At 47.7% G+C, this 16,371-nt stretch overlaps 1 protein-coding gene across 1 annotated transcript in view; it reads right to left on the bottom strand.

Moving 5' to 3' along the window:
* Window positions 1–3,238: 3,238 nt before the first annotated feature.
* Window positions 3,239–16,371, bottom strand: part of grm2a (glutamate receptor, metabotropic 2a) — a gene marked incomplete at both ends in the record, with an annotated part of 26,457 nt that continues 13,324 nt past the window's right edge. Inside the window, 4 exons of the mRNA XM_080000051.1 lie at window positions 3,239–3,312; window positions 4,343–4,520; window positions 8,263–9,326; window positions 10,608–11,445. Coding sequence (XP_079856177.1) covers window positions 3,239–3,312; window positions 4,343–4,520; window positions 8,263–9,326; window positions 10,608–11,445 — 2,154 coding nt within the window. The remainder of the gene's footprint in view (window positions 3,313–4,342; window positions 4,521–8,262; window positions 9,327–10,607; window positions 11,446–16,371) is intronic.

The raw sequence follows: 16,371 nt of genomic DNA, 5'->3' as shown, positions 1-16,371 counted from the left end.
TTTACCGCGAACGTCGGTGTCGGCTGCAACCACTGAACGGTGTGTGTGTGTGTGTGTGTGTGTGTATATATATATACACACACGCGCAACACAAACTGCAATATATTACAACACACTGTAATAACGACAACGTTGAAATTGAAGAAGAAGCGCGCTAAACTACCGTTATGTCTGTTACGTTTCCGGAAGGCCCTCTGGGACAACGGCCAATATGTCTGAGGTTCCGGTGTGGCCAGCGGATATCCGGGTCAGGACTTCCTGCTCCGTGCGCCCGTCACTGTTTACAGTCCGCGTAGCAACTTGAGGCGCGAGAATGGAGTCGGAGTTGAGAGCCGACGTCTCCACGGGGATTGTTTCACAAGTAGCAGATGTCGAATGAAAAGCGTAACGGTCGCCGGACCGATCAACCGACGGGTCCCGACGTCGTGAGCGGTTCCGCCCCGTGAAGCTCCGGGGCGTTGGAAAACGCGGAGCACAAGTGACACCTGGTGGTTGGCAGAGGTCACAGCAGCCACGTCACCTGGACACTGCCGACGGGAATTCCGATACTTCGGCTCGTTGTTTCCGCTTCCGATTTAAAGCGTGCTCAAGGTTCGCTCATTAAAGTTACGTCATGCACGTTTATGGCGTTTCATCGGCGCCAAAACTTCAAACCGGTCATACGTCATACACGTGCAACCCCGCCCTGAATCTGTTGGCGCGCTCAAGACATCCTCAGACGTCACAGCGCTGTAGGTCGTCATTTGTTTCCTCGTTTTCTCTGGGTGTTTCTGACGTCATTTTTTTCGTATTCCATTCCACCCCCCCGCCCCCCCCCCCCCCCCCGTTATGGGGGTGGTAGCTCAGGCGGTAGAGCTGGTTGTCTAGTGATCTAAAGGTTGCTGGTTGGATCCCAGGCTCCTCCTGCTAGCATGCTGTAGTGTCCTTGAGCAAGACACTTAACCCCTCATTGCTCCTGATGGCTGCGTCCGTCGGTGTTTGAACAGTTGTAAGTGGCTTTGGATAAAAGTGTCTGATCAATGAAATGTAATGTAATTCTCCCACAGCTGTGTACTGGGCGGGTTGGATGGTAAAGACGTCGCTGCTTCAAAATGGTGCAATGGAGTCGTTTATACCCCATTGAAATATTCACAGGAAGTTACAGATTCATTGGTGGGAAAGGGAATAACTGCTCCTTTGTCTTGTTGTTGTTAAGACAAAGGAGCTCATAGTGGATCTCAGGAGGGCAAAAACACCCGTGACCCCTGTTTCCATCCAGGGGGTCCCTGTGGACACTGTGGAGGAGTACAAGTACCTGGGGGTGTACTTCAATAACAAGTTGGACTGGACCAGAAACACCGAGGCAGTCTACAAAAAGGCCCAAAGCCGACTCTACTTCCTACGGAGGCCGAGGTCCTTTAACATCTGCCGGACGATGCTGAGGATGTTCTATGAGTCTGTTGTGGCCAGTACCATCTTCTTGGCTGTCACATGCCGGGGCAGTGGGCTGAGGGTCGCAGACAACAACAGACTAAACAAACTAACCAGGAGGGCGGTGACGTCGTAGGAGAGGAGCTGGACACCTTGACGACTGTGGCAAAGAGGAGGATGCTGTCCAGGCTTCAGTCCATCTGGGACAACGTCTCACACCCTCTCTACGACGCACTGGCCCAGCAGAGGAGCACCTTCAGTGGAAGACTCCTCTTGCCCAGATGCACCACAGTGCGCCACAGGAAGTCATTCCTGCCTGAGGTCATCAACCTCTACAACGCCTCCCTCAGAGTCAGAATCCCCCTCTCTGTAATCTGACCTCAAAACACCGACTTCCACTTCTGCACTTTCTTCTTCTTGCACATTTTTAACTGTACATTTTACTCTTTACCATGTGTATATAGATATGTTTATATATTTATTTATATATAAATATGTTTTCTTAATCATTATAAGTTGTATGTTAATATGTTGTATGTAGATTGGAGCTGTAATGAAAGTAATTTCCCCCTGGGCTTATTAAAGTATTTCTGATTCTGATAGAAAGAAAGAAACGACCAGATTTAGATCTTGACGTTTGGTGATGTATTCAAATCCCCGTTTACGGGGGAGGCGGAAACCAAGCGCGTTTGGGTCGCAGCTCGACTGTAAGATGTAGTTTCAAGGGACCATCTGAGGCAAGTGACCAGCAGAGCATCTGGAGTTCACAGCCTCCTGCAAATAACCTGATGCCTCATCCCTTCAACCGCATTTGGTTCTTTGCGATTTGGGGAAAGTGGGCGCAGTTTCTAGGCTGGGATCGCACGATTTGGACACTTGGTGGCAGTGTTGCGCAATAAATACACCTTTCTAACACAAAGAGGTCATTTTATATCTGCGCCATGTGTTTATGGACACCAATGGAACACATTTGGGGATATATTTTGTTCCATGTTTTTATGACTGATTCTTTTTCACCTCTCTGTTGGACAGGAACACTTTAAAGATATTCTGTGAACGGGGAAGCTGAAAGGTTGGATAGCTTTTATCAGGACGTGTAAACACTTGAAATGTTGATGTAAATTGAATATTCCCATGGTAGTAGTTCTCTTTTCTTGTATGCAATCCGGCCGTTATCGTGCATTATTTTTTGACCGATTTTTATATCTCATAAAAATATTTCTAGTAAAACCATTAGAGTAAGCAAGGATGTAAACTCAAAAGCGGCTGCTGTTTAAATGGGCTTTCTGAAACTAAAAGATTTATTCAAAAGGTTTGTCCATGTGGTCCATTTTCCTATATGCTCCAATAAATGGAACTTACCAAATTGTCTCAAAACAACATGTCCGAATATTGGGGGTTCTCGGTGTAATATTGTAAATGAGTCAAACGTTAAATCATTTTCATATGAATAAAAAACACATTTTTATTTACATAAATTACAAGAAAGCACAAACTGGTTCACCAAAATCTACATTAAAAACATCTTGTACTGTATGTCTTACATTTAACAGCTTCACTATAATTTACTCCATGTTGCAAGTAGAATCTTGAATAAAAAGAAGGGCTATATGGAACTTCATTGGCATCTCATTTAAACTCGCTACTAGTCAAAGAACAAAATTCAGAATCTGGACATTGTACTCACAGCACTTTGAGGACAACATAATCAGGACGATCTTGTGTGTGACCTCTTTTATATCTGAAACACCTGATTCAGGACTAGTGGTTATACAGTATAACTCTGTTTACAATGCTCTGCAGAGGAACACAGTCTTCAGCTCGTTCTTCACAAGGAGGAGGTCGTGGAATCCACCACTTCCCGTCCATTGCACACCGTCGGAACAACATTGGAGGCCGATGCTGCGAAACAGTAAAATCCCTTATTCTACATCGCCCTTGCAGAGTGGACAGGTGTCTACTAATATCACCTAAGGCAGGGGCTTCCAGGCTTTTTTTTATGGCAAGGGCCAAAGCTCTGGCCGGGGACTCAGCATTTTGATATGAACGCAACCTGCGTTTCACCTGGACCTGTACCGCTCCAGGCCCAGGAGGAGAGCAGGTAAGATCACCGCTGATCCTTCCCATCCCGGTCACCACCTCTGACACACACTTCCATCTGGCAAAAGGTTCCGGTCGATCAAGACCAAAACCTTGCGCCAGCAGAACAGTTTCTTCACCATGGCAGTAGAGCTCACAAACAAGCCCCCTGCTTCTCAGCGATACTGGCACTTCTGAACTCTGATTCTGATGACAAGAAGATTTTCAAAACAAAGTTTCCGAGAATGCGGAAAATCTATCCCGATAGAATTGATATGTTCTTGAGGAAAATTTGTTCAGGGTGAGAAATTTGGGATATGGCCCAAGTTTCAGGTCTCTAGGTCAAACGGTGAGGCAGGGCTGAGGTTTTCAAGTTTAACTGCGTATTATAGCGCCCTCCTGTGGCCGAATTGGAGGTGCTCTGACCCAGTCGTCTAGCGTCACAATTTGTTCCTTGTCAAAGTGGCTCAGATCCTTACGCTTGTCCATTTTTCCTGCTTCCAAAACATCAACTTCAAGAATGGACTGTTCACTTGTTGCCTCATACATCCCACCCCTTGACAGGAGCCATTGGAAGGAGATGAGCAATGTTATTCACCTGTCAGTGGTTTTAATGTTGTGGCTGATGGGTGTAGCTGTTTAGCCAGCTTTGTAAAAAAAAAAAAAAAAAGAAAAAGAAGAGCTGGGCCGGGAATTCCACATAATTAAAACCCAAAAAAACGATAATTTAGCTGTGGACCCCTTACAATTCCTTCACAGACCCACGGGGGAGTCCGTGACAGCAGTTGGGGAACCCCCGATCTAACATGCAGGTGATAGTGTAGCGTATAGTCATAAAATTGATACTAGGTACCTTGAGAGAAGCTGGAGCCAGGGCCGGTGGTGACGCTGAAGCGGGTGGTGGCCACCCTGAGCGTGCTGACATTCTTCTGGGGCTGGAACAGGATGATGTGGACTTTCGGGGCGAAGAGGCAGCCCAGCACCACCGAGCCGCTCAGACTGACAGAGATACACATGGTGGTGGTCTGCACCTGGAAGGAGAGAGAGAAATGGGTCAGAAATACAACATTTGATCACTCATCCACCACACCTTAATCGTGTGGTTATGAATGAGTGTAAAATAAACTGTGTTTTTAACATGTGTAAACTCCAGACTGTAATTAGGTTTGTTTATCTATTCAACCTTTATTTATACAGGGAAACCCATTGAGACCGAGGTCTCGTTTTCGATGGCGCCCTGGTTACAAACGATCCCACACACGCATTTTAAAAGACCGTAAATACATCAACAACATCGGCAATCAGTAAATAAAACAACTAAAATAACAAATCTAAAGCAAGCATTTGCAGATCCCGACATCAAAATCACCCAAAAGGTTCTCAAATCTGCCCAAAGGGACTAAGGCATCCGATCCGTTGGTCTTTTCGAAAGTTGATTTCAGCGAACGTATAAGTGATGCAACTTTTAACTTCTGACCCGAGGATTCATCCGGGGCCGACGCGCAAGACCTTTTCCATTCGTCAGGAAAGAACACAAATAGAACGGAGTTTTGACAACCGCGGATTTAGTAAGGAAGCTGTAAACAGGGTTTTTCGTTTTGCCTCCCAGCCCGTGGCCTGACCCTCACAGCTTCTCGCGCTCCCCCACCCACCGCAACCTGCTGTCCCCGTTTGGGTTCCCCCATTCTCAGTGGCACCGCTGCACCCCTGCACCGCTGCACCCCTGCGCCCCTGCACCCCCGCGCCCCTGCACCCCCGCGCCCCTGCACCGCTGCACCCCTGCACCGCTGCACCCCATGCACCGCTGCACCCCTGCGCCCCTGCACCGCTGCACCCCTGCACCTCTGCACCAGACGACCAGCGCAGCGTTGCATGGTGGCAACCGTCTGTGTTTGCCGCTCAGAACCATTTTGACAAGCGCAGGAGATGTCCGTCACAATTTCCCCAAATGCCAACGTCTGTATTAGGGCGAGGCGGGCTCCGGGGCAACGGGCCGGGAAGTGCTCCGTAATGTGATTTCACGGCCTCACGGCGGAGCGTGACATTGACAAGATGGACGGCGCAAATTCATTACAGACACACAGGGCGTCGCAGGGAGCCCGTCGCGTCCCTTCCCTTAACCCCGCGGGGCTGATGAGGGATTCCGCTTATGCCGTAAACTATCAATTAAAATGGGCTCCGTGATCCGATGGAGAACAAATAGGCGCTCGGTTCTGTCCACGAGCTGTGCGACGAAAAGGAAAAAGTCAAATTATTTATCCAAGTATTAAATGCAGAATATATCCACACTAATGAGGTTTAGTTCAAGTACCATTGCAGATACACTTTTACGAGCGATAATAGTTGTAAAACGGATTAGTATAAAAATGAAAAATAACACTGACGTATTTTTAACAATGAATAACTGCACATTCAAATCGAGTAAGATGAAAAGGTACCACGGTGTGGTTAGAATGTCGTTATTTTTTATTTTTTTTTATCTTTTCTACTCAGAGCGCAAGAACCCAGGAACTTCATATGATTCTCATGTCGCCAACACAGCATGGTTCCGGCTGTCCTCGCAGCACATCCAGGTTGAGGGCGACATTCATGTCCAGACAAGTGCGACCCGCAAGCGGAGGGAAGGCGCGGCGCCCGCGGGTCACCAGGCGAGGAAAGAACAGCTTTTAATGGTTGGACGACGGCGACGGCGCCGCATAGGAATGAACTGTTAAGTGTCGTTAATAATTCACGGGATGTTTCTTTGTAAGAGCAGAGGACAAGGAGGCCGCCCTTGTAGGGAGACGCTCCCAGATGTCTCCCCGTCGGAGGAGGGTGGAGGCGGGTGGAGGCGGGTGGGGCACTACCTCTCCGCATTGACTGTGGCTTTCATGTGTTTTGCTTGCATCACTGTGTTTGGGACGACGGGAGCGTGTTTGGTTTTCTCCGGCGAGTCGTTTTTTGTTTTTTTTTATATATCTGAGGTTTCGTTGGAGTGTGATATTTTTATTTATTTTTATTTTTCTGGACTTTCCTGAGAAGCCCGTGTGAATCCCGCGGCTCTGCAGTCGTCGCACCCGCAGCTTGTTTAGTTTGGATTTAATGAGCGCGGATTTAATGGTCCCACGTTTTAAAAAACTTTTTAACCCGTTTCGGGGTTTTGGTTTTTTTTAACAATTCTCTCAATTTCTCCGCTTGTGATGCAACCATTCGGACGTCTGGGGGCGGCGGGATGGGAGCGTGCTGGGATGACCGCTTTGGTGTGACTTTCAGAGATATAGCATCGAGTAGTGTATAACTGCTCTCAAGACCGTTCGAGGGAACACACATTGACGACATCTGTTGTAAAAGGCCCAGCAGCTTCTTCTTCCTGCTTATTGCTCTTTGTCCGACGGTGTTTCCGTGCCAGGGCCGGGGAGTCACCGTTTAAACCCATCTGAAATGGCCCAGCGCCGCCTCCCACGGCGCGGCTTCTCCGATATGCCACGCGGTAATCAAATGCGCTATCCGTGGTTCAGCGGATTGTATTTAGTTTGCCTTAACAATTCATGCGAGACGGCGGCCGAATTTGTATTTGTCTATCCGCCCGGAGACGGGGCGACGTATCAGAACGCGGCGACAATCTCCCAACGAGTGTAAAACACGGGTAATATGTCCCGGTGCTGTGAAGGAAACCGGAGGCGCCGTTGCTCGCTGTGCCGCTTCGGCAATAATTCATGGGTCAAAGTGGAGTTTTGTGTCTTGTCTGATGAGGCCGCTCCGGCTCCCCGCCCGTCCCTCCCGTTTGGCCCCCGGGGGCCTTGGACGGTATAGGGTCCCTCTGAGCCCCGGCGGTGGTCCCCGGACAGGGGGGGACACAGCTGGCACTCGGCATCCTGGCTTCTCACACTCCATTCCACACAGCTACGCACGCGGCCAAACAGGGACGCGCGGTTCGCCGCTCGCTCCCTCGCGTGGGAGCCGCTCCGTGTTTCCCAAGGAGGCGGCGGCGTCGTGGGAATTCCTCTTTTTCCCTTCCAATTTCCATCCCTCCCTCCCCAAACACTCTGCTTAGGTCCCCGGGGAGCCAGAGCCTAAGGTTCTATCTATCTACAGTATCTATCTATCTACAGTGTCTGTCTGTCTGTCTGTCTGTCTCAGAATGTGCCAAATTACTATTCTACCGATAGCAACTGCCTAATTAGCTGGGATTATTTTTAGGCCGACACCATTTATTTTATCTGGGAAGATGACACATTATCTTTTGCTTGATATGTGCGACATCTCAATCACCAAACGAGTAATTCATCAAATCACATCTTCTTTAATGTCTGCTTCGATGCTACCAGGAGTCTGAATCCGTCTGAACGGATGCAACCATCCAAGTCAAAATGTTTTTTATACTTAAGACTCGCGGCGAACGCAGAGTCGTTTGTTTTTTTTATTGACATCTGCCTGTCGAGCAAATTCAGGATTTCCATCCATATCTGTCCCCGACCGCCACCAGTTATGCAAAGTATCATTTGCTATAATGTGATCTGGATTCCATGCTTTCCTTCTCATTGGAACACATCAGTGATGCAACACAAGTGTATTACAATCACCGCACTCAACCAACCAAAGCAAAATTCACCACCAGATGAAAGTAACTGAGAAAAGATGCAATAAAATCTGCTTCTTGTGTTGGTGAAAGTTCGGAATTCAGTGCTAATCTGAAAAGCAAACCATTATACCGACAGTTGATGCTATTCACCTGGCATCAAACCCCACCCCCTTAACAGCAGCACTTCCCAGCAACCAGGCCTGAAAACTCACCCTGTAGTCGCTGGCGGTGACGTAGAAGATGGGCTGGAACGCCAGCCAGATGATGCAGGTGGTGTACATGGTGAACCCTATGAACTTGGCCTCGTTGAAGTTCTCCGGGCACTTCCTGGTCTTGAAGGCGTAGACGGTGCAGAAGATGATGAGGACGCAGTTGTAGGTGAGGGACACCAGCATGCTGGAGTCCTTGCTGTTGCACTTGAGGGTGACCACGTCCCTCCTCTCGGGGCCCACCTCCTTCCGGACGCCGGGGGTCTCCACCAGCAGCCACACCAGCACCACCACCAGCTGGCAGGAGATGAGAGCGCCGCATATGGCCACCTGGGAGGCCGGGCTGATGAAGCGGGGCCTCTGGGCGCCGTCCTTCACGCCGCTGAAGATGCGCGCGATGCGGTTGGTCTTGGTGAGCAGCGCCGAGTAGCACACGGCGAAGGAGGTGCCCAGGCCCAGCCGGCGCAGCGTGCACACGGCGGTGGAGGGCTTGGCGATGTAGATGAAGGTCATGCAGTAGCACATCAGCACGCCGAGCAGGAGGATGTAGGAGAGCTCACGCCCGCTGGCCTTCACCACGGGGGTCTCGTTGTGCTTGAGGAAAAGGCCAATGATGAAGAGCGTGCACATCATGCCCAGACAGGAGATGGTGACGGGCCCGATGGCCCAGGCGTCCTCCCACCGGATGTACTCCTCGGGCAGGTCGTAGCAGCCGGTCAGGTTGGCCAGGGGCCACTGGCCGAAGCTGCAGTCTGCGCAGGTGAACTCGTCGTGCAGGAACTGGAAGGGCTGGCAGGGGATGCAGATCCAGCAGCACACGTCTCCGGGCTGCATGCTCTTCACCTCGTTCTTCCTGCAGGGGTCGCTGCACTGCGAGGTGGGCGCCGCCTGCCCCGCCCACGGGATCAGGTGGGTGCTCAGCGTGAGGCTTTGGGCCCAGTAGCCGACCTTGCGGTAGACGTAGCGCTCGCCCTCCTTGTGGTAGTGGAAGATGTTGTAGCGGCCCAGGCTGTCTCCGAAGGCATCAAAGCGAACCACGTTCTCCGTGTCGACCGGGCGAAACGGCGCTAATGGCAGAGAGAGAAAGCGAGAGAAAAGATAAAAGAAAAATGGATCGTCTTAAGGCGCAGGAAGCAAAGGGGAGGAAAAGGCTTTGTTTATGAAAGCAAACATTGCATCAACGTTTTCAGTGGCTTGACAGTTTAAAAAAGTGATTTTCCTACTAGTACCCAGATAATTGAGCCTCTGATTACGGTGTTGGAGTGTCAAGTTGAATCTTATGAAGACAAAGCTGTATTTTAGGGAAGCCTGATGCGTTCACCTGACAAAAACATGCCCCGTTTTTCTGACTTAACAGGATAAGTTTTCACTGCAAAAAAAAAAAAATCTGCTCTGTTTTTTTTTTTTTTCCGGATTAACGAGACAAGTTCCGAAAAAAAAAAGAAGTTATGTTCTGTTTCGACGAGATGGGTATCTCGTTCATTTGGTAAAACAGGGCAGAAACACCAAACAAAGCGGGGTTGTTATTCGGCGAGAAGCTCCCATTCCTGCGGAAGCGCAGTGCATTTCAGATCCATCATCTTACATCTGAAGCATGCCTTATTGATTCAAGAGCTCCTGGAGAAACACTGCAATGCGCGCTCCGTCCGAACAACCGCCAAGTCCCGAGGTGCCAAAGTCGAACTTATAACATCACTACCAAACAATACTATCTATATTACTTAAAGACATGAGTATCCAGAACCCAAACCAAAATAAAATTGGATTCAACTAAACAGGCGGCACAGCTCCGCTTCCATGAAATCAAGCTCCCAAGTAGGAACGAGCTCTTCTGGTGGTTCTGCTCTGTATTTCCGAATTTAAGAGATCTCGTTAATTTGGAAAAACAGAGCACAATTCATTTTTTAATGAAAACTTATCTCGTTAATTCGGAAAAAAACGAGAAATTTCTTTTTCTCAAGTGAATGCATTATGCCTTCCGTCGTATTTAACTTATTTTGGCAAAAAATGGCCAAAAAAAGGCTTTATCTCAATCTAATTTGAATAGAAGATGCATGGAAGGAATTATCCCCCAAGCAATGAAGCGTCAACCATCGTTTTGTCTGTTTTGAAACTCAAAAACAAGAGCCAGTTGCAGCTTGTGCTGCCTCCAAATTTTATGTGAATTAAAATACAAAATATAAATTGATGTCATGGAATTTGTCAGCATGCATGCACCCTGGCAATGAGGTGACATCATACTGAGGTTTATCTGAATGGACAAAACAAAAAGAAAGAAAGACGCAAAGAAGACATGGCGTCAAAACTGCATTCTGCCAACAAAGGGCGTGCGATGGAACTGGGCTCACCTTCAAATTTGATTTTGAGGATGTAGTCCTTGTAAAACTTCCTGCCGTTGCCTGGCTTCAGCGCATCGCAGACCTTGGTGGAGTTGGGACAGAGGGCTTGCCTCATGTTATGTAGCGCCGTAGCCATTGCATAGACGGCGTTCACCACAAACATGATTTTGGATTCCGGCTCAAAGGGGACCTCGCGTAGGGACTGTTTTCCGCAGCCCAGGTCGTGGAGGCTGCACTGGAACTGGTTCTCCCAGAACTCTCTGAACCATGGGTTCCTGGAGTTGTTGTACGGGTGCAGGCCGGTGAAGTAGTCATTGAATTGGGGAATTTGATACGAGGCCAGTTCGATGGTGAACGCACCGTCCGCCACCGCCTCGCTGCCCCTCACCACGCTCTCCTGGGCCCCCCAGCCGTCGCTGGCCACCCAGGTGAAGGTGACGTTCATGCGGTTGGCGGCCACGAGAAGCTCCTGGGCGTCTTCGCTGCGGGTGAAAAGGATAACGACTTTGGCATTGGACTTTTGTTGCAGGGAGCGGATGACATTCTCATAACTCCAACGGCTCATGGAACGGCTCACCTTGGCCGAGGTGGCGATGCAGATCTGGCGGGCACGAGCCTCCTGCTGGAAGGCATCGATGCCTGTCTCGCCATAGTCACCCTCTGACGCTACCGTCGACACATAGGTCCAGTTGAAGTAGAGCAGGATCTCCGCCATGGCCTTGGCCTGATAGAAGTCCGGGGGCACGGTACGTGCAAAGTAGTCGTAGCGTGTCTTGTCGCTGAGCTTGGCGCTGGTGGAGGCGTAGCTGATCTGAGGGATCTGGAATAACCGGAGTAGGTTGGCCACCTGGAAGAAGGAATAGACAAATCAGGATGACAGGGTCTGAGACACGGTCATCGCTGCGTCAAACACGATGGCTACTCAACATGTGCAAATTCAAAACGCATATTTGTACACGTTATGAACTCTTCAACTCGGCAGTACAGCGCTCTGCAAAACTGTGGTTCTTGTCATTGTAGTTTTCCATCATTAAATAGGACCCGGTTAGAAATTGGACACTTGCTGTTTATTTTCTGACAGGTGCCTCATCACACCCTAGTTTTACCACATTTTCAACTGATTCCTGAAGTGTGGGATGTTTTAAATTTCCAGAAGTGACGGGATCACCAAAAAACCCACTCAGTCCTCTCCGATTTCCAATTTAGTCTGCAATGCCCCCAGTAGAGCCGTGGAATATTGACTGAAACTGCACCTCCAATGCCTACACTGGAAACTACCGTACAAAAAAGGTCGTTATAGGGAAATGGATCCTAAGAGAGAAACGCTGGTGGCGGCAAGCGCCGTGTGCGGCGGTAGATGGTGCAGGGACTTGGACCTGAATCACAATGGCCGACTCGTGCTTTCTAATGGTCGGAGAAGTGAGTTTCAGCTTTTGTCTTGTCTACGGGAATCAAACAACCGTAAACACGAACGGGCGTCAGCGGGAAGTGATGTGCGACTTTGGAGTTCTGAACGATGCGGGATCCGTCTTCTGCTGCCGACTGTGGAAGCTTTAAAACGAACCCCCCCCCCCCCCCCACATGTAGAAGCCGTGAAGTGTGATTCTTTTATGTTTGTCGCGTCAGGACATTAGTGATTAGAGGGAACTTTGGATAGCGCTTGATGTTTTTTCCAAGGTAAAGGTATTTTTCAGTTGTTTTTCCTGATCTTTTTGTTGATATGGAGACATTTAAGTACGTTTTAACTTGAATGTACCAAATGTAGCATGCTTCATGCAGTTTCAACATGTTATGGTGGTAATCATGAGATTTTAAATATATTTTTATTTCATATATATATATTATTATGTATTATATATTATGTATAATATATTACATAATGTGTATGTAAAGTGTGTTTTACAACATATTTATGCATTCTGTTATTATATGTATATTCACTTTTATAAATACTAATAAAAAAAAATAAAAAGCAAAAAAATAAAGCACTTGTCATTGCATGTTTAATGCTTGTGCTCTCCAGTTTGGAGAGAGGAGAGAAGCAAGGGATGGCGGGAGCGAGGGAGAGGGGTGGGCGGGCGAGTGCAAGCGTCAAAAGTATCAAAGAATCCGGGAAAAACTTTTCTTCTCCTGTATAATGTGTTTTGTCAGTGTCGTGACACCGTGCGCAGTGTGCAGAAGCAACAACTGACGGGCTTTGCTTCAGGCACTTCTCTGGCAGCCTAAGGGGGGCTCCGCTGATCACTCCAAAGAATGTCAACCCAGATCTAGTCTCCTCCAGTGCTGCCGCTCTCACCGCACTCACATCGCAGCATCTTGATTTCCAATAAATCCGCTTTGAGAAAGAGAGAATAGATATTACACTGCACCCAGTCAAACCTCCTGTTCTCCTTTCCCTGCTCTGCCTTCAAACGTCTTTTTGGAAATGACATATTGTACTGCGTACAAGTGACGTTTTACAGCATTGCCGCTTCTAATATAAACATTGAACAGACCTGGGCGACATTGAAATCGACCGTGTTTTCTTCAGAATTCTGCCATTTTACACGTAATTGCAGCACAGAGATCCATTACAAGACTCTAATATGAACGGTGTCATTAAGTGTTAATCAAGAATAAATCCCTTGTTTTGCAAATAATTTTTGAATATTAGGATATTCAAACAAACACAAATACAGCAATGACATCCTCCTTGATAAGATGAGGATTTAAAACAAAGCGACAACGCCGATGATTTACCAGTTCAAACATAATTGACACTCGTTTCGTCAAATTCCATGAGTGAGTCAGTGAGTGAATTAGTGAGTTAGTGAGTTAGCGGAGTTGGTTTTCCAGGGTTTGTAGAGGGTTAGTGATTATGCGGGTTATTCCAACACCCATATTTCCACACAACTGCATCCCAATACACTTTTCCCTTAACTGGCCCGGACAGCCTGCTCCAACATGTGGCCAGACAGCTGGTGGAAACATGTTTGCTCTCCCTGCAAGGAAAGCAAACAAAATCTGTAGTGGCAACTGGCAGACACCTAGAGAAGGAACTCATGTTTTAAGTTTGAGCACCAACGACTTGTATTAAACATGATTCCTCTGCAATAGTTCAGTTGCAGCGGGGGACTGCGACGGTAATTCACAAACACTGTGACAGACTGAATTTGCCAAAATGTCTTTATACTCGTTTTTGAAGAGTAGAGTAAAAACGAAAGTAAAACTTTCTTTGACAATGCCAAAAAACCTATAGCACTTGTATCCCCATTCCTATATTTTTCCTTCTAACTGAAACTGAAATTAACCTAAAATTCTCAAAATCAGAGTGTGCAATCTATTTATATGTAATTATTTTACATTAACTGTGTTTCTAAAGAACCACATTATAATCGTTTAAATTTCAACATTACACCAATCAGCCACAACATTAAAAACCGCCACTAAAAAACACTAATATTGTGTAGCTCCCCTTCGTGACGCCAAAACATCAGCTATCTGGCACCAAGACCTTAGCAGCAAATCCTTTAAGTGGATCGGACTTGTTGTTCCAGCACATCCCACAGATGCTCCATCAGGTCGGCCCCTAACCCCCCCCCCCATCCACATGATTTAGAAGAACAACGTGATTCATCAGACCGGGCCACCTTCTTCCATTGCTCCATGGTCCAGTTCTGACGCCCACGTGTCCATTGTAGGAGCTTTCAGAGGTGGACAGGGGTCAGCATGGACACTCTGACCGCTCTGTGGCTACACAGCCCCATACACATCAAGCTGTGATGCACTGTGTGTTCTGACACCTTTCTATCATAGCAGCATTAACTTTTTCACCTATTTGTGCTTCAGTAGCTCTTCTGTGGGATCGAACCAGACGGGCTAGACTTCACTCCCCACGTGCATCAATGAGCCTTGGGCGCCCATGACCCTGGCACCGGTTCACGGGTTGTCCTTCCTTGGACCACTTTTGGTGGGTACTAACCACTGCATACTGAACACCCCACAAGACCTGCTGCTTTGGAGATGCGCTGACCCAGTCGTCCAGCATCACCAATGTGGTCCTTATCAAAGTGGCTCAGATCCTTACGCTTGCCCATTTTTCCTGCTCCCAACACATCAACTTCAAGAACTGACTGTTCACCTGCTGCCTCATACATCCCACCCCTTGACAGGAGCCATTGGAAGGAGATGAGCAATGTCATTCATTTCAGCTGTCAATGGTTTTAATGTTGTGGCTGATGGGTGTAAATCTGAACTTCAATGAGTAAACAATCATTCATTCATAATCATCACTCTGGATATGGAATGTGTAAGATCCAAGAATGTGACGATGTGTCACAATGGCAGACCGTCTTATCTGTATTTCATCATGGTTGCATCAGGTTCTGAAAAAGGTGAAATGGAAAAAACGTCGGCAAGGAATATAATGCATTAAATTCCAAACTGTGTCGTCGTTCAATGAAAAATAGTTTGAGATTTAATATTTTAAATGTTGTTTTCCAAGCTCAGCTTCTTAGTCGACATCACCCTGAGCGTGTGTGCGTGTGTGTGTGTGTGTGTGTGTGTGTTCATTGCTAAAGCAGGCTAAGACACAGTGCTGTGGCCTCTTTGTTATTCTGTGGCCTGTGCATTCTTCTATTGTATTAATTATTTATCAAGTGAACTCGCACAGATGCTCCGAGAGCTGCAGACGAGTGGAGACTCTGGAGAGAAGGTCAAATTGGGATTTTATTCAGGCAAAGAGAGTCCTACGCGTCGTTATAAAGCCAGGGAGTCGTGACAGATACGTAGACGTAATACACGGAACAGTTTCATAGTCCTTCATTCATGTGTCCGCGATGTATTATCTATCTGAATGCATGGGCAGAATTCACATTCCACAAAGCTGAATGATAGTCGTTCGCAGGATTTTAAACATCCCTCGTTGAAAAGAGGAAGGGATGACAGGGTGCCTTACAACTTCTTATAAGTAGAGAAATAAAAGATAAATCAGTAATTTTCATGGATGGAAGCGAAAGGTGGAATGAAAGAGGAACCTCGTTTGCTGGGAGCGTTGACCCGTTCACTCAGTATGCGCTGAGTAAAAGCGGAAGCACATGGCTGCCGCGTCGCTACAGGAGCTACCTCTGTACCTCTGTACCTCTGTACCTCTGTACCTCTGTACCTACGTACCGCTCAATGCAAAGCGTGTAAACTGAACATATGGTGACAAGCTAAAAAGCCGACGCTGAGCAGTCCCCCGGGAGGTCTTGGCGGGAGGGGAGGCGCCGTGACTTTAAGGGATCGCTTTTGCTCCGTAATATATTCAGGATCCCCAGTTCTAATTTCGACGGAGGAAGGATGGGAGGCGGAACAGCGCATATGTCACCGATACAGATGGCTTGTGGGAAATCATTATATCGCTGCTCGTCTTACTTCTCATCACCGCGCCTTTGCATCTCTACCTGTCAGAATCTTGATATAGTGTCGTGTGTGTGTGTGTGTGTGTGTGTGTGTGTGTGTGTGTGTGTGTGTGTGTGTGTGTGTGTGTGTGTGTGTGTATCGACATGGCTAGTCACCAAAATGACTATCCTCTTACATCAACCCTGACAGCTACACACTGGGAACAAACAGAGGGGTGGCTTTATATTGTTGTGTATTTTTGCATGTTTTTCGTCGCTCGCTGACAACTCATCATAGACAGCGATGGGGACGAATGACTGGAGACTCATTTACATTTACAGTTTCGAACTCGCAACACCAACAGATCCCGCCACACACTCAAGTCCATTCCATTTGTGTATTCTCAAGCTTG

The sequence above is a fragment of the Zeus faber genome, assembly GCF_960531495.2.
Source record: "Zeus faber genome assembly, chromosome: 5".
NCBI classification, from domain to species: Eukaryota; Metazoa; Chordata; class Actinopteri; order Zeiformes; family Zeidae; genus Zeus; species Zeus faber.
The sequence above is the reverse complement of the archived record's forward strand: the minus strand, read 5'-3'. Positions and strand labels throughout refer to the sequence as shown.